The 24,801-nt window shown below is 48.7% G+C and overlaps 1 protein-coding gene across 1 annotated transcript in view; it reads right to left on the reverse strand.

The window, feature by feature from the left end:
* Positions 1-24,801, reverse strand: part of Adam12 (ADAM metallopeptidase domain 12) — a 326,149-nt gene that overhangs the window by 17,701 nt on the left and 283,647 nt on the right. The window contains exons 15-21 of the mRNA XM_046448791.2: positions 19,581-19,689; positions 19,287-19,485; positions 17,255-17,332; positions 14,831-14,939; positions 11,797-11,932; positions 11,114-11,222; positions 9,064-9,237 (exon numbers count right to left, since the gene is read on the reverse strand). Of these exons, the coding sequence (XP_046304747.1) occupies positions 9,064-9,237; positions 11,114-11,222; positions 11,797-11,932; positions 14,831-14,939; positions 17,255-17,332; positions 19,287-19,485; positions 19,581-19,689 (914 nt within the window). The remainder of the gene's footprint in view (positions 1-9,063; positions 9,238-11,113; positions 11,223-11,796; positions 11,933-14,830; positions 14,940-17,254; positions 17,333-19,286; positions 19,486-19,580; positions 19,690-24,801) is intronic.

Genomic DNA, 24,801 nt, shown 5'->3' on the forward strand with positions numbered 1-24,801 from the left:
CGTGGACGGTTCAACAAGCACAGAGTCATTTAAGGTGCTGGCCTGGACAGCTGGCAGGGGCAAACCAACCCTCTGTGTAGGACACCTCACAGGTTATATCCTCCTCTCCCACCCCCACCCCAGGGAGCTCATGGTAAATACTGAGCAGCAGCAGATACCCCAGCAGCACCGTACCCCAAGACTTCAGATTCTGGAATTATTGGAACAAATTTCCTTACTGTGCTTAAAAAAAGACATGCCGGCATATTTCAATTAGGGACAAAGAGAATGAGAAAGAATAAAACTAGAACAAAGATGAGTATGAGCACAACCTGTATGAAGGTAAGGATAAGTCGACCACAAACGCTTTATATAAAAATATACAAAGGCTCTATAAAACATCAAATTGGGGACACTGATTTTATCTGGAGAGGGGCTGACTATCTGTAATTTTTTTTTTTAGGGAACATTCATATTATACATCAGATATAAATTTTATATATATTTTATGCACACACACAGGCCAACGGTTGTTTTTGTAAATAAATTTACAAAAATTTTAGATCATTTTTCTTTTAAATATTATAAAAGCTAGCAAAAAAGAAAAAATAATTTCAATTTTTGGACTAAAGCAGAAAACACAAGAGAAACTAAAAACTATTTTAAAAATATAAAATTTGGGGCTGGGGGTGTGGCTCAAGCGGTATCGCGCTCGCCTGGCATGCGTGCGGCCCGGGTTCGATCCTCAGCACCACATACAAACAAAGATGTTGTGTCTGCCGAAAACTAAAAAATAAATATTAAAAAATTCTCTCGCTCTCTCTCTCCCCCCCCACCTCCCTCTCTCTTTAAAAAAAATTATATATATATATATATATATATATATATATATATATATATATATATATAAAATTCAGTACAAATTAGAACAAATAAGTACAGGTAAAACTGTGTGTAGAGGGAAATTATTAAATTCAAATGCTCAAATGTATTGAGAAATAGCAAAGTATAAATAAAAATAGGATCTAATATAGAGAAACAAAATAAGGAAATAGCAAAGATAAAAGCATAAAATACTTAGAAAAATGGTCACTTATCCAAGGTTTAGTATGCATGTTTTCTAACAACGTTGGATATTTTAAGGATCATGAAGTCACACAAGGCAGCTGCCCTCATCATCTGGACTCTGTAGAGGGGAGATCATGAATGTGTTGAGGATTTCCAGCTCATCTAGCAAAAATCATTGGGTTCCTATTTTATTTGACACAATATCAACAGCAAATGGATCAAATATTTAAATGTGAAAACGATAATGAAACTAAGAAATTAAAAATATGTTTGTAATCTTGGCATGGTCAGGCTTTTCTAAACACGACAATAAATAAGGGCAAAGATAAAAAGGCAATTCATGAAAAAAGGAAAAAAATGGATCTTAAGTCTGTGTAAAGATGCTCTACTTCACATATAGGAAGGAAAAAGTAGATGCCATCTTTTGAAATCTATTGGATTGTCAAAGACAAATCTCTGAACATACTGTTATTGGGTGAAGAGCTGGGGAAGGAAAATTGGTTTTAGAAGGGTTCTGCCCAATACATCAATGTTGTAAATGCACGTGGCCTTTGTACAGCAATTGAACCTTCGGGAATTTATCCTACAGTCATCTTGGGCAGAAATATGTCTGTTTGAAGTGGTAAATGCTGGGGGCAAATCTATATGGCCATCAGTCGGGGACAGGTTAAATAAGTCATGTTGCATCTCTGCAATGAAACACCTGGCAGCCAGCGGAAAGAATGAGCAACTGAAATAAGTATGTGATATGCTGTCCTCTGATTCAAACAAGGACATAAGGTGAAGCAAGAACAACGGGAAGGTGACGGTTGCTAAAGTTGGGCAGACAAAATTTCACTGTACTCTTCCCCATTTTAGGTGTTTGAAAATTTCCATAATTGAGAGCGAGAGAGAGAACAAACTTCCACTGTAGTGCAGACCTTTAAAGATAGTTGATGGGTTTGTCATGTGACATGAAACCAAGGAAAGTTCAGTTAAAGTTTCTCAAGTGCAGGGCAGGCAGAGGTAGAGGTTAGCAGAAGTCTAGGACCTTGGGAGACACATTTTAGATTTATAGAAGGATTAGACTCAAATTTTCATTAATCCATGACTCACTGAATCTGATGGACCTATGGAGAAGAGCCGACACTGCAACAAGACCTAGTTTATTTTCACCAGGTAGAATTTACATCAGCATATTTCCTACAGGTCTAATGTGTACAAGGGCTGGACTTTGGTGAACCAGTCCTGCCAGGTCTCTGGACGGGGCAGAGCAGGGGTCCAGGTGGCTCAGCATCAGAGGCAGGGGGCCTCATATGGGCTCTGGGAAAGCTCAGGGCAGAGGTGGTCTTGAGAAAGGACAAGGGACAGACCTGGAAAGCAGAGGCAGCCCCAAAGGCTGCTGTGCAGCACCCTCTGTGACCAGCTTGAGGCCGCCTGAGGGAATGGGGGCTTTGTACAGACTGGCTTTCTCATATGTATTTCTTATGTCCTCAGGAGAACATATTGAACATATCGATGAATTTCCTTTTCTCATTATGTATCAGCATTTCTGATAAGCAAGGACTTAAATTGTCAGATTTCCAAACTCTACAAATCGCCTGCTGCTCAGGTCAGAGGGTACACATCCCATTCATTCCAGGCTGAATTCTTTGTGTTGAAGAATAGTTTGGAAGTGTGGGTTCAGCCTCAGGCCATTACCTGATGGTCCTAAAATTATAGTTCAAATTCATTTGTTCTGCTTATTGACAAAGTGGTTATGATAAGTGCCTGCGACCCACCAGTGACAGCCCCAGTGAGTCACTCAGTGCCTTTCCTTAATGGGAAGGGGACTGGGACCTCTTTAGACCACTACCGCCCTCCTGGCTGCTGAAGGAAAGCTCAGTTGTTCTGTGGTTGTCTCCTGGAGGAGCCTGTCCTACACTGGCTGGTCTTGTCTTATAAGACAGGGCTTGTTGTGCACCATTCAGACCCTGGTAGCTGTTGATTAGCTGCATGTCTGTCAAAGCACAGAGCTGGAACTCTCCCCCTACAGAAAACATGGAGTGGCCCTCATTGAAGACGCTGCTGGTAGCCACCATGCAGCTCCTCCCACCCCATGGTCTAACAGTGTCCTGTTCCAGTTAAGGCAAGCACCATGGGGCACTGCTAATACTACAGGCAGAACAAATGAGGAGCGAGAGCAGGCTCTTTCTACAGCCTGAAGGCTAAGGGCACAACTGGAAAAGAGAGGCATTAAAGACAGCTGAGGCCGTGGGGTGGTCTCAAATGGGCCAGCCATGCTGTGGGTTCTGCCTCCTTCCTGCCTCCACAGGCCCATCTATCACAAGTCTGCCCACCTCCAGCCACCTTAGGAGATGCTTTCAGAGCCTCATTGTGCCTCCTCTATAAAATGGGGCTAATGGGAGTATCTCCTCTGCTCATCCACAGGGTGGAAATCTCTCTACCAGCCGGGGAGTTGGTGTTCAGCAGGTGTTTGTGCTTTTGTAACAATTCAAAGCGTAACTTAGAACCTCCCTCCTTATACCGAAACAACACTCTAAACAGCAGAAATGATGGAGGAGTAGAAATGAATCCTGCCGTTGCTATTTTGCTGAAATTTCTGATGTAGACACATAGTACCAAAAATGGGGTCGTAAATATTATCATGGGCCTATTAGATTTTTCAGGAAAAGATTTCAATCCAATGAAATTCAGTCTGCAAAAGATGGATTCAGTTGACCTTTTAATTTTTTTCTATTGTTCTATCAAGAAGCAGTGGCTATTCTGAGTGGAAAAACAATCTTGGTGCTTAGTTCAGCTCTGTATTCCATTGAGGAAAACCACTTCCTAACATTTTCCAGGGAACTGTGGGTTAAGAAAAAAAAATTCCCAGAATGAGCATGACCAGGCATCCACAGGGAGAGTTCAAGTGCATTCTGTGGGGCCAGCATTCAGGACAGCGAGTGGGTAGTGCTTGGGAGCGCCTGGGCGTGGGCGTGCTCCCCTCTAAGCTCCCTCCATCCCAGGGACAGCAGGAAGTTGTCTTGATCTGCTGCTTAGTTCAGCTTCTCTAGACACTGAGAAATTTATTTCTTAGATGTGACATTGAGCATGTTTCATGTTTTTTTTTTCTTTTTGAGCATGTTTTTGATTAAATGGTAAATGAATCAATTAATCCAATGAACTGGACAGTAAACTGTATAAGGGTCTCGGTTGGGCATGCCCTGGGAACCCAACAACCCCTGCAGGCCTTGCCCCTGCCCCTTCCCTCTTCTGCTCTAGGAATAAAGTTCTGTGCACTTGTGTCTGGCCGTTCGGAATATGCCCTAAGTGCCCTCATATTTTTAGCCTTCTGTGGGTCACACTTATTTTTCATTTGAAATTTAGCAATTTGAGTCCATCTCTTGTGGGACAGTGGGACACTTGGTCTGTGCCCAAGCTGTCCTGAGGGGCCTGTGTCCCTCTGCTGCCTGCCACCTCCCATCCTCCAGCCGCTCCCTCCTCTCCTAGCAGCTCCGTGCTGACTCAGCAGGATGCTGTCCTCTCCCAGCACAGGAACCTTCCCTTCCTCCCCATAGCTGGCTCTGGCCTCACACTAGCCTCAGACTTGGGGAAGGCTTAGGAGGTGAAGAGAGTCAGTAGACAGAGGAAGAAACTGAGGACACTATAGGTGGCCCTGGCTGCCCAGTGGTTCCGGGGCTTCTTCCTTTTTGGCTTTCAGAGAATTCCCAGGCCCAAAAGCCTAGTCGGTGGACTTCACATGGGTGTCTGAAATCACAGGGCTGATGCTCTCTCCCTGTCGTGCCTCAGTGTGTGCCCTGGCCCCCACCCTCCCAGGACAACCTTTTAGGATTCTGCTTAAGACATGTTCTTGGTACGCTCTTGTGTATTCTCCACTTCATGCATGTAATTCTTTTTAAGAATTCTAAAGTAAAATTGGCTTTTTCAGTCTTATAACGTAAGTCTCTCGTAAGCCCTCTCAGATTCATCCTCAACTTCTCAGCCCCTCCTGCAACTTCTTATTTTAACGTCCTCTTCTTTCCTTCTAGAGCCCAACATGAACTCTGACCAGCCTCAGTAGGTGCAGGGAACCTCCCCCCTGCTTCCAAAGGGGCTTGACACATGCAAATGTGCACTGGCTTGTCTTAGCTCCCACTCCAGGGCATGTTCCTGGGGAGAAGCAAACCTAACACACAAGTCAAGGCCAACTCAACAGGAGGCACAGAGATGTTCTGTCATGTTCTCCACCCCCTGCTTAGGGGGTCAGATGCCCCCCCCCCCACCTCTTATTCTTCTCCTTGTGGACCATTCTTTTCTGCAGCCTGCACTTGACCATTCACGCTTGGCTGGGGTTCTGGAGAAATTGTTAGCAGCCAGCCAGCAGTGATAGGAATACACTGAATTTAGTTTCCTCTAGAATAGCTGATGGGGATAAAAAAGAAATTAAAGTCTGCCTCCTTTATCAAGACTGGGGAGGGTGGTGGTGGCTGGGATGAGAAGTTTTAATTCCAAGTACTGTTTTACCATGCAATAAATGGTACTTTGGAAAGGTACCTTCACAGACAAGAGAACGACTTGATTCAACTGTCCTTGAATTTTAAAACCAAACAACATTTTAGAGAAGATGAAATGTTTTCTACTAAGAACTAGCTTACCTTTTAGATGTGAACTTGATCAATATAGTGTTAGTAATGGTGTTCTCTTTCCTCTGGGAATGATTATGTGATGAATTTGGACAAACCAAGCAGAATTAGTTGTGTGGCTGTAGGTCAGAGCACAGGGGATTCTAAAATGCAAAGCATCAGTGGATTCGGTCTGTGCTGCCAAACAAGAGCCACCTCCACACACTCCCCACACCTACGTGGAGTTACTCCAGGTCTACGTGTGATGGGGAAGAGCCACGTCCTCACTCTGTGTCACATGTCTTGGAAGTTTCCAGACAGACACCAACCTGGAGTGAACAGGTGGATTTTTCAGTGAGTAATGGCTGAAGGATCACAAAGGCAGGGCTTTTCCAAAGCCTGCTTGAAAGGGAATCTTGAAGACTTCACTTCTGTGGGCATGCACAGCTGGTGGGAGAAAGACTTCCCTGGGGACTGCCACCCACAGGTCGTGTGATCAGGGAGAAGTGGCTTCCCTGATCACACGACGTGGGTGGCAGTCCCTGTTTGGCACATGCACAGGTGGGCTACTTAAAGGTAGGAATAAAAAGCCCCAAATAAGGGAATCCATGGGGCTCCATGGACACCGGGAGAGCATGTGCGGAATGCTGATTGCTGCTATTGACTGCTTCATTGGGTCCTCAAATAAGTCCATGGGCCAGGAAGTGGAGGAGGGGCCACTGCCTTGCACCCACTTAACCCTGGCAGGTTGGCAAGACACATGGAAAAAACAGAACCCTGGACAGCCAAGCAAGTCAGCAGGAGAGACTGCATGTGGGTCCTCCCTGCTGTTGAGATGGGAGAGGCCTCTGCAAGCATGGAAGGAATGGGAGGGTTCACAAGGAGCCATTAATACGTGGAATATTCAAAACTGGAGCTCTTCTGTGCCAAATGCAAAATAGAATTACAACAAATTAAATGATCTATTAAGAAAGAAACTCATACATAAGGGAGCAAACTCTACCTCTCAATAGAAGCAAAAAAAAAAAAAAAAAAAAGTCAAAGGATAGTAACCGATAATGCATAGAGCAGATCCCTGACAGTGGGTGTGGGAGCTGGTCTAGCTTGTGACAGCGGATTCCCTGCTCCTGTGCAGTGATGTCACATTAATAGCTTGTAATTGACTCTGCGGGGGTGGGGGGGGGTTATATGAAAGAGAAACCTGCTATATGTCAGGTTTTTTTTTTTTTTTTTGGTACTGGGGATTGAACTCAGGGGTGCTTTACCACTGAGCTACATCCCCAGGCTTTTTATTTAATTTTTAATTTTGAGGCAGGGTATTGCTAGGTTTTTGATGGTCTCACTAATTTGCTGAGGCTGGCCTTGAACTTGAGATCTTCCTGCCTCATCCTCCTGAGTCACTGGATTACAGATGTGCACCACTATGCCCAGCACTGCATTTTATTATTATTATTTTTTTTGTTTTCTTAAGCACCAGTTTACCAGCACACCATTGGCTACTAGACATACATGAAATGGTTTGAATACCAGTAACCAAAGAAACACAAAAAGAATTGAGGTCTAGACGAGATGGAATAAGAATAGTCCACCCTATTCTTCCTGTTAATTTACAACAGAAAAGTCTGGACAGAATTCACAAGGCAGCTCACGGAAGACTCTGAAAGCTGAGAAAGAAAGTAGACTGGCCAGTGGCCCCAGGACTAAAGGAACCACCCGGTGGTGAGTCCCTGTGAGTGTGCCAGTGTCCTCCTCAAGATACGTAACAGGAAAAAACACATAAGCACACACGACCTGGAAATAACTAAGAAACACCAAGAAACAAAAATGAACCCAATAAACCTGCCCTCTGAAGCGAAAAGTGTGATGGATGGGAAAAGACCTACTCTGAGAACACTGAGGGTATATTAGTACCAGATAAAGGAGGTTTTAGAACAAACACAACCAAAGAGGGACAATTCATAATGACAAAAGGGACCTTACAGTTCCCCAAGAAGACACAACAATCCTAATTATGTGTACCCAAACCAGGAGAACGTCAACACACTTGAAGCAAAAACTGATGGACTGAAAGGAGACCCAATTATAGCCAGACCTGTCAACACTCGTTTCAGTCCCCGATTGGACGACTACACAGGAAGGAAACGGAGTGGTGTGTGTATCTGTCAAACTGGAAAGGCTTTGAGAGGCTGATATTTGGTACTAGCAAAATCCCTGTTAGGAAGACAAAATCAATGTGAGAACATAAACATATATAACAGTTCCGAAAAAACATTAAACTATGAGGCTTTAAATGACCAGTCCTTTTCCCCAATATTTCACTTTTAAGACTCTCCTAAGGGAATAAAGAAGTCCAAAATTTTATCTACCTAGACTTTCATAACAGAGCTGCTCATAAGAGCAAAAACTAGAGATATCCAAATATGCCCACTAATGGCAAGTCCTTAAAAAACCTTATTTTGGGTTCTGGAGATGAACCCTGGGGTGTTCTAACAGTGAGCTATATCATTATTATTATTATTATTATTATTATTATTATTTGTTTTAAATTTGAGACAGGGTCTCGCTAAGTTGCTGAGACTGGCCTTGAACTTATGATGCTCCTGCCTCAGCCTCCTGATTCACTGGGTTTACAGGTGTGTCCTACCACGCCAGGCTTCAGAAACTATTCTATAGCCCAAAAGAATGCTATTGCTAAAATAACATTTTGTAGGATTAATAATGAATGATTTTAAGGCAAAAATGCAGGAGATAAAGATGGTATACAGCATAGAACTTATTTTAAAAACAGTATATAAAAATTACTAGAAGAAAAATAACAAAAGCAATAAAAAATTACCAACGATCTCCGTTTTTCATTTGCTGTGTTTTCCCCTTCTCAAGTGTCCTATCATGAAATGCCACATTCATACTCAAAACAAACCCTTACTTTCAAAACCAGCAAAAAAAACATGAGAAGATACGCACAAAATAGACAACCTACTTCTAGAACAGAGAGACTCAATAGGTGATGAAATTCTTGTATTTAATTTTGAAGATTAAAAAAATGTAAGAAAGTGTGACCATTATTATTCTTAGAGTGACCATCTGCCTTGGATTGCTATCTCTGTTTTATCGTCCAGGATACTTATTAGTAGTGCCCTCTGCCATTCTCAAATGTGTCATGGGTTAAACGACAAGTTGCAGAAACACTTTATCTATTCTGAATATTTTAAAACATTACTCCTAGTAAATTAAAATACATTGTACCCTGACTATCTTCTAGGCACCGTGTCAAACGTTTCATGCCAATCATCTCATTTAACCGTCTGAATTGCTGAATTATCTCCATTTTATAGAGGTGACAAGAGGTCGAGCAGTTTGCCCAAGTTCACACAGCGGCAAGCAGCAAAGTCTGGATTTGCACTGCGTCCCCCACATGAGCCGTGGCGCTTACCTGGGTCTGCCTGAGCACCGGGTTGGCCGGCAGGGGTCTGGCGGGGCCGCTGGGTGCCCGCGGGGCCTGCTGGAGGGGCGGAAGCACTCGCCTCGGTGACTGTGGCTGAGGGACAGCAAGGGCGTTGAGGGGTCTGCTGATGTCCACATTCTGCCCCTGTGGCGATCTCCTGTCCTGCCCGGTCAGAGCAAAGAGCCATGAGGCAGAGGGTTCAAGGATATCAGTGACTCCGAAGGGGACGCAGCCGGCTCCTCTGCTGCAGCTGCAGGTGGGGATCCAGGGCACCCCGAGAAGGAGTGCCACGAGTGACCCACACTTCAAATCCCGACGGCCCACACCCACCCTGCCCATCTGCAGGGGAGGAATCCATGTTTTATTCAGATTCTTAAAAACTGTTTTAATTAGTAAATGAGGGCAGGCCCCTGGGCAAGTGCGAGAGGAGACCCTGGACCCTGCCTCTGTGGAAGAAGAGAAGGAGGTGGGAAGCGGGACAGCCTGGCCTACCCCAGAAACAGAAAACCAGCCTGGAAGGAGGCCTGGCCCCGGGAAGCCGCGCTAGGGGCTGCTCTGGACCCTTGGCCCAGGTTCCCCGACCAGGCCCAGCGCCTTGTACTGCAGGCCCCACCCTTCCCTCCCAATTCCTCGCTCCCTTCCTCTCTTTTAAGAAACGGCTTTCTTGAGGGCAGTGCTATGCGCTTGCTGCACACAGATAACGTGCAGGTTTGGTAGTTGCTGACCCAGGTGTACACCCATGAAGCCGTCAGGACAGGCACGGTAATGAACCTGTCTCCCCAAGGGGCATCCTTGTCATTCTCGCCTCCCCCACCTCCTGCTCCCTGGCCACTGTTGATCTGTGCTCTGTCCCCGTGAGCCAGCGTGCATTTTGTAGAGTTACATATGCATATAAACGGGGTCTTTTGTTTGGTTCTTCACTCAGAATCATTGAGACTCATCCACAATATTGTGGACATCAGTGGTTGAGTCCTTCTAAATACAAGTAGTGTTCTGCTCTGTAAATATATCACAGCTTGTTCATAATTTTCCCTGTTGATAGACCCTTTCAAGTTTGGGCTCTTTGAAGCAAAGCTGTGCTTTTGGCTGTCCTAGAGCAAGCCATTCTTGCTCACGACCCCAGGTTTGAAATGAACGAGGAATGAGGAACCGCCATGAAACCTCAGTCTACTTTCTGGATCAAGGGAGAGGGAGCTAAAACAGTTTATTGCCTGCTGAATACGGGATGATGATTTTTTTTTCCAATCATTTCTCATTTCTTGACATCAGTCTTGTCCCTGTTGTATTTTGAATTCTTTCATTGGATGAGTTCAACATTCAAGAATTCTTACAGATACATCAAAACCACTTGGTGGGAGGGCTGGGGTTGTGGCTCAGCGGTATAGCACTTGCCTCACATGTGTGAGGCACTGGGATCGATCCTCAGCACCACATAAAAATAAATAAAATAAAGATACGGTGTTTGTCTACAACTAAAAAAGATTAAAAAAAAAAAAAAAAACACTTGGTAGGAAAAACAACGAGTATGAGAATGAACTCAAGTAATGATTCACGGGGAAGCAAGCGACAGGAGGGACCAGGAGGTGCTCTGGCCTCAGGATCTCCCTCTTGGAAGGAATGGGGCAGACTGGCTTCCCCAGCTCTGGGCTTGAGCAGAAGGGGCACAGCTGGGGCTGAGTGAAGCCCACAGAATATTCCAGGAGTCACAGCAGCCACAGAAGCTCCCCCAAACCCAGCTGGTGGCCTCTGGAAACAGCAGGAAGGTCCCAGTGACAGGAGCCAGCTTGGGCCAGCCTGTGACTAGAGGGGTCAGGGCTTATGGTATCCCACACACCGCATCACATCTCTGCAGGGTCCAGGAGAGCTTCCACAGAGGCACTGTGGGCCTCCTTCCAGGCCCCCCAGCCGGCCAGCCCTCATTGACCCGAGTGTGCCGGCTGTTTCCGGGAAGCAGCTAGGATCCCCTCCCGAATCCATCTTGTGTTGCAAGCTGCATGTCTATGAGCCCAGTGAGTCCCCATGTTCGTCCAACACTCACCTTTGGTATGTTGGAGTGCGGTGGCCTGCTTGAAGGGCCTTTCCCAAGGTGGGTGCAGTGAGCCTGTGCGGGCTGGGAGCGGCTGGGTGGCCGGGAGGGTCGCACACACCTGCAAGGCAATCCGACTTGCTAGCCACAGCCGTTTCTTTTCTCCTTGGTGTTTATAGTGACACTAAGAATATCACTCACTTATTTCAACTTACTGTGGCAAACTTGCAAAGGAAGAATTATCTAATGCTTTTATCAGATTTTAAAAAAATATTGACCTTCTTTCCCCCAGAGCCACCCTTCTGTCAAATTAGTTCTTGCTCCCCGTAGACACAGCCATGGGGTAGCTGGGGGGTGGGGGGCGGTGTTTGGAAAGAAGCTGGAGCCATAGCAATGATGGCTTTGAATGTGCTGGGACCCCCAAGCCACCCCGTCTGAGGAGAACACGCAGGGTCCCCAAGTGTTGCACAGCTTACGAACACCTTACAAACACCAGGATGGAGAAAACACCCACACCCTGCGCAGCCGCACGGCGAGCAGCCAGGAGGTCAGAAGCTGCTCCCGGTCTTCCTGTGCAGAAAGCCTGGCCCTCTCTTTCCTAAGGACCACCCGGGAGAATTGGCTGGCCCTACGTCCCTTCAACCATCACCTCGCCCCCGAGGACCTTGCTAGCCACAGTACGAGGCCCAGTGTACCTCAGCTTCTCGAAGGTGGTTTTTTTGTTCATAAACAGCAGTCGTATCAAGGTCCTCCTTTTGAGATAAACCCCAAACCCAGCAGCCAGAAGACACAGCACAGTCACCAGAGTCCCTATGGTCAAGCCTCGGTTATCTGAAACACAACACATTGGGCTTCAGAGGGCGGCAGTCAGGGTGAAATATGGGAGGTATCAAATGGTGACATTTAAGGCAGAACAGACTTTGAAGGGACAAACGGAATGGAGGTGAGCAATCCCTGAATGATGGACCAATAAATCAGCTTTACTCCAAAGGTCATGGTTGAGGTTCAACCCATGCAGCTGTCGTTCATTTGTGATGCTTGATAAATAGGAACATGGTGGGTCTGTGGGACAGGGTAGGGCCACGTGGCCTCCCACGCAGGGCAGTGGCACAGAGAAGGGTAGAACCACAGAAGGTAATGGGACCTGCCACTTGAGTCCCAGCAGTCGGACGTCCCAGGCTGTGATGGCTGTGGCCTGGTCACACAGCTGCCCTCCTGGGCTCCTCCTCCCAGGGCTCAGTGTTGCCGGCTGCTTTATCTTGTATTATTTTTAGAATGAGACTTATTTCTGAACATCTCAAATTAGTGAAGAGGGAAAAAGAAAAATCATAGGTTAAATGAAATGCTCTGGGTTTTGTTTGGCCATATTAAGGACTTAGAAATGCAGCTTTTTGTTGGAGACCCCCTTTCTCTGAGAGGGGGCTGTTTATTTTCTCTATGGAGACATCACCTTGTGTATGTAGGTCAAGGGCGGGAAGGGAGGGAGCACTGAACCCAGCTTGGTCTTTGATGGCAGCTATAGTCGGAAGCCTTCTGGGAACACCCAAAATGTGCAGATTTAGAGACTTACTCCCAGATTTCCCTGGTCCGTGAATGGCTTGAGGCAGGCATCACGATTCATTTGTGTGTGTTTACTACCAGCAAAGATCTGGGTGTGCTTCACATAGTAGGTGCACAACAGGCTGCTGGTGATGACCAGGAAGGTGACTTCGGTCACCAGCCTCGCTGCCTTCCTCACTCAGCTGGCTGTGGGTCTGAGCACAGCAGCCCCCTCTGCCTGACATCCTGGCAGTGCTGCGACTCCATGCCCCCGTCTGTGCCCTGCCGTGCTGGCCTCCCCTCTCCGTCACTGCTGCCACTCTCACCCCTGCCGGCCCCAGCCAGACTCCAGGCCTCTGCACAGCCCCTTTGTCCTGTCTCTCCCCCCCCACCCCCGCAGATCTCTAAAGACACATGGCTCCCCCCTGTTCCTGAGCCTCTGGGATTGCTCCCCTCTTGTAGCACCTGCCTAACCCTCCCTAGGACCTGCACAGTGGCTGGCAGGGGGCAGGACTTGCTGAACCGTGAATGAGCCCAGGCCAGTGAGCAGTGGGGACACAGTTGCTCAGACCTGCTCCCTTGGGAACGTGTTTGAGGTGAGGTGCTAAAAGTACACTTTCTTTTACAAGATGACAGCAGAGGGGTGGGTGGGGTGGGGTCAGCTCTGCAGGGATCTCACTTTTACACTCTAAGTAGGGACAAGGGAGAGTGGGAGTCTCATGGGTTGGACTTTTTGGAAACCCTAAGACCCGAGTACACTGGTCACGCACGTTCATGCCCAGAGACAGAGTGTGTAGAGATGCACTGCCTTCTCCAGCTCCTCTGACCACCGCCAGTTTTACTTGATCAAAGACAGTATGGGTGGCAGCGTCCTTGATGAACTACAAAATAAACCTTGCTATTTTTTTTTTAATAAAAAATGCTCGCAGTCCTGCTAAGATACTAAGTTGCAACAAGAGGCCAGTTGTCATTGAGGCCCAGAGGTCACTGAGGAAAGGGGATGCCAGGTTTGGTCCTGCTCACTCCCTCTGCAACGGAGGGGAGGTGCCATCAGGACAAGACCCTTTGGTCCTTTCTATACTTGCTCAGGGCCCAGGGCTCGGGGCCCGAGGTAGACTGGAGCTCTCGCAGGAGCAGTGTGGAGTCTTTAGGGGAAGGGGACCAGGCACTCTTTGCCCTTCCTCTGCTGCTTCTGCAGATGTGCCTGGGACACTGGCCTCCCCTCTGGGCCTGTGTGCTCTGCCTGGCCCTGCAGAGTCCTGTTGTGTCTGTTGTCATGGAAACGATGGCAAAGCCACGGTTTCAATGCTGCCATTCACAGCAGGGTTTGGGGATGCGTGACCTCCCCTCTGGCAGCATTGGTCACGGTCTAAGCACGGGGGGCGGGGGTGGGGGGTGGGGGGGGTGGGGCTCAGGGACGTGTCCAGAGGGCCAGCAACCTGTTCTGTCCATGCCACCTCTGGCTCCCCAGCTGCATGCTTTCTGGTGGTTGGCCTCTTTTTTTCCCCAGCTTCTTCATTTTAAAAGGGACATCCTTCCGATTTGTCCCTAACTCGCCCCCCAAAACCCAGAGAAAACAGCACTGTATGAGGAGACCATTTTGAAATTGCCTGAGGAGCCTCTATGGGGACAGACAGACTTGGATCTCAATCTTAGCTGGTTGATGTTGGGCAAGTTACTTCAACTCTCTGAGCCTCAGGTCCTGTATCTAATGGCAATCTCTGCTTCAGAGTTGTGCGAGGAGCAGGTGACATCCAGCGTGTGAAGGGCTTGGCCCGGCACCTGGACACACCTACTCCATGTGTACAGCTGCTGCTGTTCCTGCTGTTGCCTCCATTAGGAGAGGGCTTCTTTCTGGTGAGGAGTTTAAAAGGCATAAACTTCACACCTTGTGCCCCAGTGCACAGAGGCTGGCCCTCTCAGAGCCTTCAGATCTGCAGATGAAGCTCATACCACTTGGCAGTTCACAGTGGACCCTGCCTTAGCTGAGCAAAGTGTCACAGACCAGGGAACCTGCAAACCCAGCCACTCGTCAGAGCAGGGAGCCAGGAGCCTTGGACGGTCAGGTGAGAACACAGGTGCGCTGGGAACCGGGAGAGGCCTCAGGCTGTGCAGAGCCACTCCTGTACCCACACTGACTGCCGTGCCCGTGGGCTGTCACCTCCCCCAGGACACAGGGACCTCACTGACCTGCTTGCCGGATGGGGCCACTGTCAGTGCTTCCTCCAAAGCCGAACTTGTCGCAGAACGGAGGCGCCCAGTGGGCCTCGCAGTGGCAGTTCTTCCTGTTGTTGCACACCTTTGGGGGCAGGGGACAGCGTTAGGGTGCCCTCTCTAGCAGGGGGCCGTGCTATATGCTTGAGCCCTAGTTGAGCACCACACAAAAACAAGGGGACCGTGGCTGGCGCGCCCACTGGCACCTGCCCAGCCAGACACTAGATGTCACTGTGAGATCCAGCCCCAAATAGTACAGGTGAGGCCAGCCCTGAGGCTGGGAGTGCTACACCATCCGCCATCCAGAGGATGGGGTTATGAAGCCTCCCCGGCTCTCTCCCCCCTGCCTCTTCTCGCTCTCCCCGTCTTTCTTCAGTTGGGACACTGTCACTATCAGGCTGTGATGAGAAACCCTCCAGTAGTAAGGAGGGTCCCGCTCAGGGCCCTGGAACCAGACTGCTGGGGCCTCCGAGACCCAACAACCTCCGGCATGGTCCTCCTCCTCCAGGCAGGAGGTGCGGGAGGCCAGGTGCTCTGGTCCCCTCTGGCTGGAGCGCTGAGGCAGCCCTGCAGCTGGGCCCCTATTTCTTCTCACTCTGGTAGGACTCACCATTGCTGGTTATATAACTTAGTGAACTGGTGCATGAACCAATGGAATGTGACCCTGAAGGCCAGAGGACCTTGTTTCTAGGGTGATTTGGAACACTGGAGAAAGGCCAGTCACTAAAAAGCATCTGACAACTTGCAGTGCAAGGGACAATACAGAGTGGCCGGGGAAGCTGGGTCAAGAAGCACTGAGCACTCAGGTGTCTGTGGAGTGTCCAAGTTTCCCTCCACTTAAGGAAACAGACTGTAAATTGCAGGTGGTGAACTGCTGCATGGTTTAGCCACAGAAGTGAAAGCAGAACAACCATCAGTAAACCATGAAGTCCCTGCATCAAAATATGGGATCCAAACACATACCAACTGATTTTAAGGCAAAATAAAATGTTTGGAGTGTGTGTCTCACGGGAGGGTCCCCTGCTTCAACTGACTTTGATGAATTCAACAGAGGTAGTCACTTTTTTGATGAAATCACCCCCAACTGCTTCAAATATGAAGCCTGACGGTCGAGATCGCCTGTGATGGTTTGGGAGACAGCTATGAAGCTAGAAGCAGGATTAACTAGCCAGTGGCGTGGCTCGTGCTGTCTTGACTATTCCTGGAAGGGTGCTAAGGAACCACCCGGAGATTCACGTGCTGCCCTGAAGTCCCCTGCTGCAGCATGTGGACCCCTCCCATCTTGCAAATTGTGGCAGAGAAATCACAGCCCTGACTCCCTGCTTGGTGGGGCTAGCAGTGAGCCTGGTCTCATCAGGGAGGGACTGTAGCCATGTCCCTGGCACTAAGTCATGGACAACTGGTCCAGAAAATGTGGGCCTTTCCAGAGTGTGGATGAGGTGCCAGGGACATCAGAAAGGGAGGCTTCAGTCCTCCATGCTGGCTGCTGACCAGTCAGGTTACTGTGCACACACCATTCTCCCCACGTACGTCTAGATCTGTCAGTTAAACGATGGGGCTGGACTAGCTCGCTTCTTATGGCCAATCAAGAGAGATCTATTATCCAGGGAAGACACAGCGATCCTGAGTTAGGCTGTGCGTCAGCTAAATGCTGCAGCCACAAACCCAAGAGGTGCAGCAGGCGTGATCCATCATGGCTGTGACTCTGCCTGAGCTTAGGGAGACCCCCATGTGCCACTTTGGAATCACTGGCAAGTGTCTGGAGATTTTAAAAATAGATGTCAGAACATGATCTCTGTAGAAAAGGTTTCAGGAAAACAATGAACCACTGGCATGGCCAATCAAGATTAATGATTCCACTGGAAATAACTGAGCCCATCAGGAAAAATAAATCTCATTTTGGACAGTTCTCTTCTCCCCTAAAGCTTCTGTAGTGTAGAACACAGCCGGTTGAGTTAGGGACCTGTTGTGAGGGGCTTCAGAACACATGGTCACGATGGTGGACCATCTTGGCTTTAGTCCCTTCTTGAAAAAATTTGGTTCAGACACATATTTGGAATGATGGGGGCAAGACGGACAGCTCTGTTTGAAATGCTAATGTGAGGTACTTCACAAGCAAGGTGAGCTTTAAAATGAATTTGAAGATGACAAAATTCTCAAAATCACAGAACGCTAATTTAAAAGATAATGACCACTCAATCTGATTTTCTCTGTGAAATGAAGATGACATTTCTTGTGCGATGTAAAGGTCAAAGAAAATAAACGTCGTTAGAAGAAAATATGGAGAAGACGCTGGCTGGTCTATTTTTAAGAAGCTGTGGGTTGCAAGAGCCTTTGCGAAGAGTGACTTCCTGCTTAGCTGGGTGGCTAGTCTAGGATAGGGCAGGGCAGCCTACTTACCCCCCGGCCGTGGCATCGCATTGCACAGTCCTGAACACCGAAGACACTGGTGTTCTGACACCGCCGGTTGAGGCAGATCTGCAGGAGGAAAACACCGCAAGCACCTCAGAACTTCTGCTCCCCTCCCCGTGGCTACACACTAAAAGAAAAGGCTGAGGACGCGTAGAGAAGACTCCCCTTTCAGGTACCTGGGGGCAGTACTTGGTGCATTTGCCGCATGGACAGGCTCCCACTGTCTAACTCCAACCTCAGCTCTTGGCAAGACCAAGTTCAATGACTTGAATTCAATACTCATGAATGCTCTTATGCTTTATGGGGTTTAAAATGGCTTTAGTGCATCCTGAAACTGTAACTGATTTTCTCGTGACTTTTGTTTAGAGATGACAATGAAACCTACATATTAGAGTACTTTTTCTCCATTGAACAACACAGGAGAGGGTGAGACGGGTTAGTCCTGACCCTGGGGGCTGTGAAGACTCCAAGAATCCAGGGTCCAAGCGTCTTCAAAGACAGATGTCTAAACGGGGGAACATTTTAAAAATTTCAACTGACAAGGAGCATCATTGTGACACAAACCATCAACAGAAACGTCTGGCAGAGGGAACCAGGCTCCGCTGTGTTTATCAAGCATGGCAGAGGCAGGAATTTGCCAAATGACACTGGACGGGTTGAGAGAGACAGTGTCATCTAAGGTATGTGACCGGCTCCCGACTCTAGGGATCAGGTCCTTTCTCCTCACAAGATGAACGGTGGTGTCAAAGGTGAAGGGTCTAATGTTTGGGATGCAGAAGCTTTTTAATTAGGTAGAACCTTCCTATGGGAAGATTCCTATTTGACCCAACAGCTCACGTAAGAGCAAGGGCCGACCCATGCAGGACTGAGGGATGGGTGGACCCTGGCCAAGCAGACTGTCACATTCCAGCGATAAAAATATCATCCCAGGTGGCAGAGGACACAGGTGCTCCTGGTCAGAATTGTAGTGGTAGGTGCTGCTGGCCTCCTGATCCCAGGGGCAGGGCCAACCATGCCCCCAAGGTAAGCAGAGTCCTTGGACTTTTAGTGTCCTGGCACTCCTGCCTCTGGCTGCTAGACAGGTTTAAACTCTGGTGTCACTGTAACGTCAAGGCCAACATGGCTAAGGAGGCAGGCAGGACACACAGCTCGCCTCCTGCACCATCCTATCTCAAGGAAACAGCCTGTGGCCACGGGAGGGTGGGGCTGGGGGGCCAGGCTGCAGGCCATTCCTGCCTTCCAGCTTCTCAAGGGAAGCAGTCCACATCTGTCCTTTCTTTCTTGCGACCTCCACACTAGTGAGAGATTCCAAATCGTGCTGAAAATGTGCCTAAAAAAAGCATTTGGGAGTTGATTCATCTTTTCCCTAAAACATCTGATTAACTTCCTATCATTTAGTCTGATGAGAAAAATTTGGTAAGAAAATAAAAATAAAAAATCAGTGGGCCAGAACATGAAAATCTCAATTTCTTTTTCCACTAAAAAATTGATTTTATTTCTATACCTTAAAATTCTTCTGGTTACCTTTCCCTGTGGTTTGCCAGGACCCACCTCTGGTTCTCAGCTGCCTCCCTCTCCCCCTCCTAGTCTTCTATGAGGACTCTGAACATACATCCGACTTCCCATCCTGTCCAGGTGAGAAAAGTCCCTCAGAATCCTGTGCCAAACACCAAACCACATTTCCCAGAACAATATGCTACCCTACCGTATTTCTTTCCAGAGTTATTTCTTGGCTCTAAACTCTCATGACATCCAGGGTGTAGAAATGACTTATTGACACTAAAGGGTCAAGGAGACGAGCTGGATTTCCTCAAATCTGTACCTTAATGCTCAGGTTGGGATCTTGGATTGACTGACTTTTTGTTGTAGGTGCAAAAAGAACGGGATTCCAGAGACCACATTCTGAGAAGTGAATTTAGGGAAACAGGCCAACCTCACACCCTGTTCTTAAATGGGCGGCCTTTCAATGGGCCCAGTCCCAGACTTACATTCATGATGCAAGTGAGAATTTGGGTCTTACTTTTCCATCTGCACACTTTGTCCCCGCAAGCACAAGCCCTGGGTCTGGCATGTCATCACCCAAGTACACGTGGGTCCCCCGGCACAGAATCCGGCCTCCTTCCTGCAGTGGGATATTTGTTTCTATGGAAACAGCATTGGTACCAATGACTGGTCGGCTGGCACCTCCTTGACACTGGATTTTTCCACATTTAGCATCTCTGGAAGAGTAAGAAGAGAAAGCCCCAAAGAGGAGTAGTTAGGAATCACCCCTAAGCCACAGCGATGACCTCATCAGGGTGCATGGATTCCTTACCTCACGTCACATTTGGCAAAGGAGCTCTTGGAGTCCTTGCCACAGTTGCCGTAGGGATCACCTGCAGAGTTGACCCTCTCAAAGCAGATCCCGGGGGCAGGTTTAGCACCTGGAATAGAAGCACAACAGCACCTTCATCTCCAGCAAGCGTTTGTGGGTTTCTTGGAACAGCCCTGGGCTTGGGGTGAAGGGGAGACAGGTTCTGTGTTCACAAGAATGGTGCTCAGCACCTTGGCTGACTCCTTGGGAGCTGGCCGGTGGAAGGCTGGCGGTCAACAGCTGGCACCCACTCGGCTCAGCTCCCAACAAAGCCCAGGTTTCATGGAGTCTGTTCTCGAGGCCTGCTGTCCAGGGCCCAGGGCACGTGCAGGCTCTCGGGGGATGCGGCCTGGCTGTGTAGCCAGATTGGATCCAGAGCAGGAGGGAGTTGGTGGCTGGCTGCAGAGTCGGGGAAGATTGCACTCTTTAGCAACATCCCACACAATTCCGGTGAGAAAATGCAAGCTGGGGCAGGCTCCAAAGAGCCACAATGACTAACGCGGGGAGTGATGAGAGAAGGAGAACAAATGAGCAAAGCAGCAATTTCGTACAACACTTTCAGTCCCAGAAAGCTTCCTATAGGAGCAAGCACTGGCTCAATTAGTGCCTATTCTTTGCAAGGCAGAGAATGTTCTGGGAGGCCACAGAGTCATAAACCCTGGTAGTCATTGTGCACAGCATGACAGGGCCCCGCAGAGAGGGTCATGGCAGCTGGAGAGCTCAGGAAGTGGCCATTCTTAGCTCATCTTCCAGGCAGGGAAGGAGACAGCATGTAACTGGAGACTGCAGTGCTGACACTTTGGAGAGCTCTCGACTCCTGTGCACAGTGGCATGTGTCGAGGACTTCAAGGGACGCAGGAAAAGACAGCACATCTTCTCTCCCACACTGGCCTCCCCTCTGGGCACCTCCCCTCGCATCACTTCCAACTGCCAGGAAGCCAACTTCCCAGAGCCCACCTCTGGCCCTTGCCCTTCTCTGCTCCCAACACTCCGGGATGTTCCGTTGGCCTTCCAAGGTGACAGCAGAGTTTAGATTCTGACTGGACGATGGGCAAGGCCTCCTCCCTGATCATACCCGTGGTTCTTTAATGTCTGCCTGTTTCCTCCTCCTTGGCTGCTGCCACACACAACTGTCCCACAAAACAAAACAGCTCAACACAACCGGCCCTTGCCCCAGAAGGGGTGTGCAGCATGCCCAGTCAGTCCTGGACCTTGGCACTGGGCTCTCCAGTCCTCGCCTCTTACTTTCCCATTCTTTAAATTTTAAAAGCCATTTTAGAGAGGCCTCCCCAAACTCTTTTTTTTTGTGGGGTGGGAGGTACTGGGGATTGAAGCCAGGGATACCCTACCACTGACCCCGTCCCCAGCCCCTTTTTATTTGAATATTTACCAGCACTTTCTGCCTTCCAGACACCAGGGCCACGGAGTGACCCAATCCCACAACACTGCCTGCTTAAAAATTGCAACAAGAAAGAGAAAACAGGGTAATCAATATGTTCCTCTGAAGTCGAGTGGCAGGTGCTATGAAGGGGAGTACAGTGGGTGAGAGGGACTGGTTTTTCAAGAAATATCGGTCAAGAAAAACCTCCTGAAGAAGAGGCTCTGAGCTGAATCCCACCACTGTGTCCCACAGGGTGGGTCTCATTCTAGTACCTGGACGAAAAGCCTGGGGCACGGGGGTAGAAAGTGCAGCCTGACTTCATGGGGCTGTCAGGGCAGGACCGTCCAAGGCGAGGCTGGGCCCTTCCCTCCAGGGACTGGTCATGGAGGCCTCCTCCTGTGGGCCCCACCCTGGGTCTCAGGGCTAGAGAGCAGAATAAACCCAGCCCCGTAGCCCATGTGAAGCCAGATTCCATGATACGGGACGCATGGTGCCATTGCCACCTGCCAAAGGGCTGATAAAATGGGGTAGGAAATAGCCAGCCGTCCTTCCCCACTTCATAAGACCATGACCAGGAAGGCCAGGGGCTCCTGGTGGACACAGGGCTCCTGGGACCAGGGGCGAGTTGGTTCCACTCTGCCATCAACTCCATGCTGTCCTGAGGTTCTTGTGGATCCTGTCCCTCTTAGGATTTCTCTCCCAGGAATCATAAAAACTATGGGGGCTCTCTTAAGATTGTGAGCAGATGCCTTGGGAAACAAGGGGGAAAAGACTTCGGGGAGCCCTGGAGTTGGGGCACATGCTCTGCACAGTGGCATCTGTTGAAAACCGTGAGGAGATCATCAACTGTAGTCATAGCTCAGGGACTTGCCAACAGCCATCTCCTCCTGGCTCCTAACTGTGAATGAGGCTCCTTGTGGCTCCCAAGGCCTCACAGCATGGGCCTCCAGAACCTTGTCTTACTGAGTAGGCACCAGGAAACCCTCAGTAGACACCTGAGTAGATTGCTTTGTATTCCACTGGGAACAAAGGTCATCTTTCCCATGGTTATTCTCTTCATCTTAGCAAACATTTTAAGTGAATGCCACATCTCTGGTCATCAACCTGCCATTGATGGGTACCCACTGGTAGTAATTGTGCTGGGAATGACATGCAGTGTCTTAATTCCTTGAAGCCACCCTGTAAAGGTCCCCTTACCTTCATTTCACAGATTTTAACACCAACGCTCAGAGTTTAACTTGCTGAGGATCACTATAGATATGGCAAAGGTGGGCTTGACTCATGGATATACAGCCCAAAGCATGGTATTTCCGCCCAGCCACAGTCCTGTGTTCCTCTTAGAACCACTTGGTTATCAACAGACCCCTCTTGTTCCTTCCTCTACAGGATGCAAACATGCTCTGATATGCCACCGGATGCAAGACCAGGCTCTAGCTCCACCAAATCTTTTTCCAAAGAATGACTTGACAGGCTGAGGTGCCAGCTGCTCTGTGTTTGCATATCGGGTGCAGAACTGAATTGGATAATGAATCCCTTGATTCTGAGCATGCTCAGTGGTGTTTCCTCCAAGAGAGGGGCATTAGAGATAGTTTCATGCCTACTGATTTGGGAAAAGAAATAAATCCTGAATAGGATGACCTGGAAGCTTCTGGGAGAGAATCAGTTCCTAAAGTCACAAAGCTTGTTGGAGTTCGGCCAATAAAACTCATTCCATTTCTGGGGCTGGTTTGTCCAGTGTCTGGAACGATGCAGGATTCGAAAGGTTAACTTTCTGTCACTCCCAGGAAAGCACTAATGGCCTCCTTCCAAGAGTTTTATTCCCTTGATCTGTCACCCAGAGCATGAGGGAGTAGAGATGCCATGTCATAGTTTACTGTGGATGTATGGCCAGGACATGTCATTGCCAGTGGGCACTGCAGTGACCCGGCTCTCCGACATGAGGATGCCTGTTCTCGTCCACTTAGCCTGTGGTTTCTGCCATGGGGTTCTCCAGGTTGTGAAGAGAAATCCCCAGTTTCAAACAAAGATGTTTAAAGAGCAAGGGTTTAAAACAAATAATCAAACTTATAAGAACACAAACACTTAAGACTTGGTCCACTTCATAGCCCGCCCTTGCTACCCCACCTCTGATGTTAACTTATAGGATGGTGCCATGAGAGGACAGTGAGGTCCCAGCTAGAGCTCTCCAGCACAGCCTGCTTACAGGAGAGCCGTGCGGCGGGAGGGCCTCCTCTGGGGGCCAGGGCCAACTTCCAGGGTTCACAAGACATACCTGAGCTGCAAAAGATACGGGATTGTTTGATGGCTGTGAAAATGCCTCTTCCATGCCGCCTTCTTCTAGGAGCAAGGACGGGGAATCCATTTTGCATGGTTCAGGTGGAGTTCGCTTTCCCACCCAATGTCAGGGGGGTGAATTAAGGTTCAAATTTGCCTAATCAGAGAGGTTCATCTCCCAGGCTCTATGACTGGTCAATGCTGGGCACGTGGCCAAAGCAGGCAAGTCAGTGTCTTCCTTGGATCATGGCTGCTGACAAGGGTCCAGGCTGCCTGCCGTGACCTTCAGGGTCTTCCTCCCTGTGGAAGCTGGGCTCCACCTCCCCCTCCTCCCTCCTGCAGACATGACCTCTCCTGTGTTTGCTGTGCTTGCTCTTGCCCCTTGGGGAGCTCTAAGCCTCGCCGTGCACGGTTGTAAATATCTTGGAGCAGGGACACTCGGGCCAGCTGGGAGCACCCGAGTGAGGAAAGACTGAGGGCAAGGCCCCTGGGGCCAGCCCGCCCTGCCCCAGCCCTCCCACAGGGGGCTACGTGTGCCCACAGTGAAGAGCCTGAGCAGATGCCCGGGAGATGACCGTCCTGGGTCACCTTTTCCGAGACTCTGGATTTTCAGGTATTCCTTCCATGAAACTGAATGAAGTGAGTTCATGAGAAGAGAGACAACACTTCACTTCCTTGGAAGAGAGATCATTTCCTCCAAGTTGAGGTACAGTAAGACTACTTATAAGCAGGGAACCCAAAGTGGGCTCCTGCTGTGGCTGGGAGCAGATGCTGCTGGAGCTTCAGAAGAAAATGTTTCAGGAAATGGATGCCAAGGTGCCACCCCCCAGCCAGCCTTCCTCGGGCGGAGCTCTCCTGACCCCGACCAGGTTACAGAGTAGAGGAGGGTCCCAAGAGTGACGCTGGTGGCTGTTGTGAGCTGTCGGCTGGCATCTGTCTTAGAGGCAGAATGATGGATAATTTGGGAGTGTGAATGGCTTCTGTCCACTTGTAAGACGTTACAAAGGCACACACTTGGGTTCACAGTTACTGCACTTAAAATGCCTGTCTTCAAGCCTCGACGGAGAGGAGAGATTTCAGGTCTATCTCTTGGAAAGAGTTTCCTCTCGCTCCTACATTACATCAATTTCATGTCTTTAAGTTCTTAATAATGGAGCACTTAGATGTTTTGCCATTATCAAGAGATAAAATTTAGCCTTTCAGAGGGAATTTTGACAGCATGCTGTATTTTGTAATTATGTCAGAAGTGATAGATTTTAATTACCAGTTTTATCTTCAGAGTGATATGACTTATATTTGTAATTGTGATTTGGAAGTTCCCAATGTCATTATGTCTTTTGAAGGAGACATGACAGCATCTCAAATGAAGCCCACAATTTACTCATTCTAATCTTTTACTTAAAATGATTCTATTATGCAAATGTACCTCTCCAGCTCAGTCAATCAGCTCTTCTTGCCTGCTGCTCGTAACCCCCGTCACTAACATCCACAGACAAGGAGCTTCCACAGACAACTGGAGACTCTTCT

This window comes from Marmota monax, unplaced genomic scaffold, assembly GCF_021218885.2.
Source record: "Marmota monax isolate L192 unplaced genomic scaffold, Marmota_monax_Labrador192_F-V1.1 WCK01_AAM20220418_F8-fsc00076, whole genome shotgun sequence".
In the NCBI taxonomy this organism is placed as follows: domain Eukaryota; kingdom Metazoa; phylum Chordata; class Mammalia; order Rodentia; family Sciuridae; genus Marmota; species Marmota monax.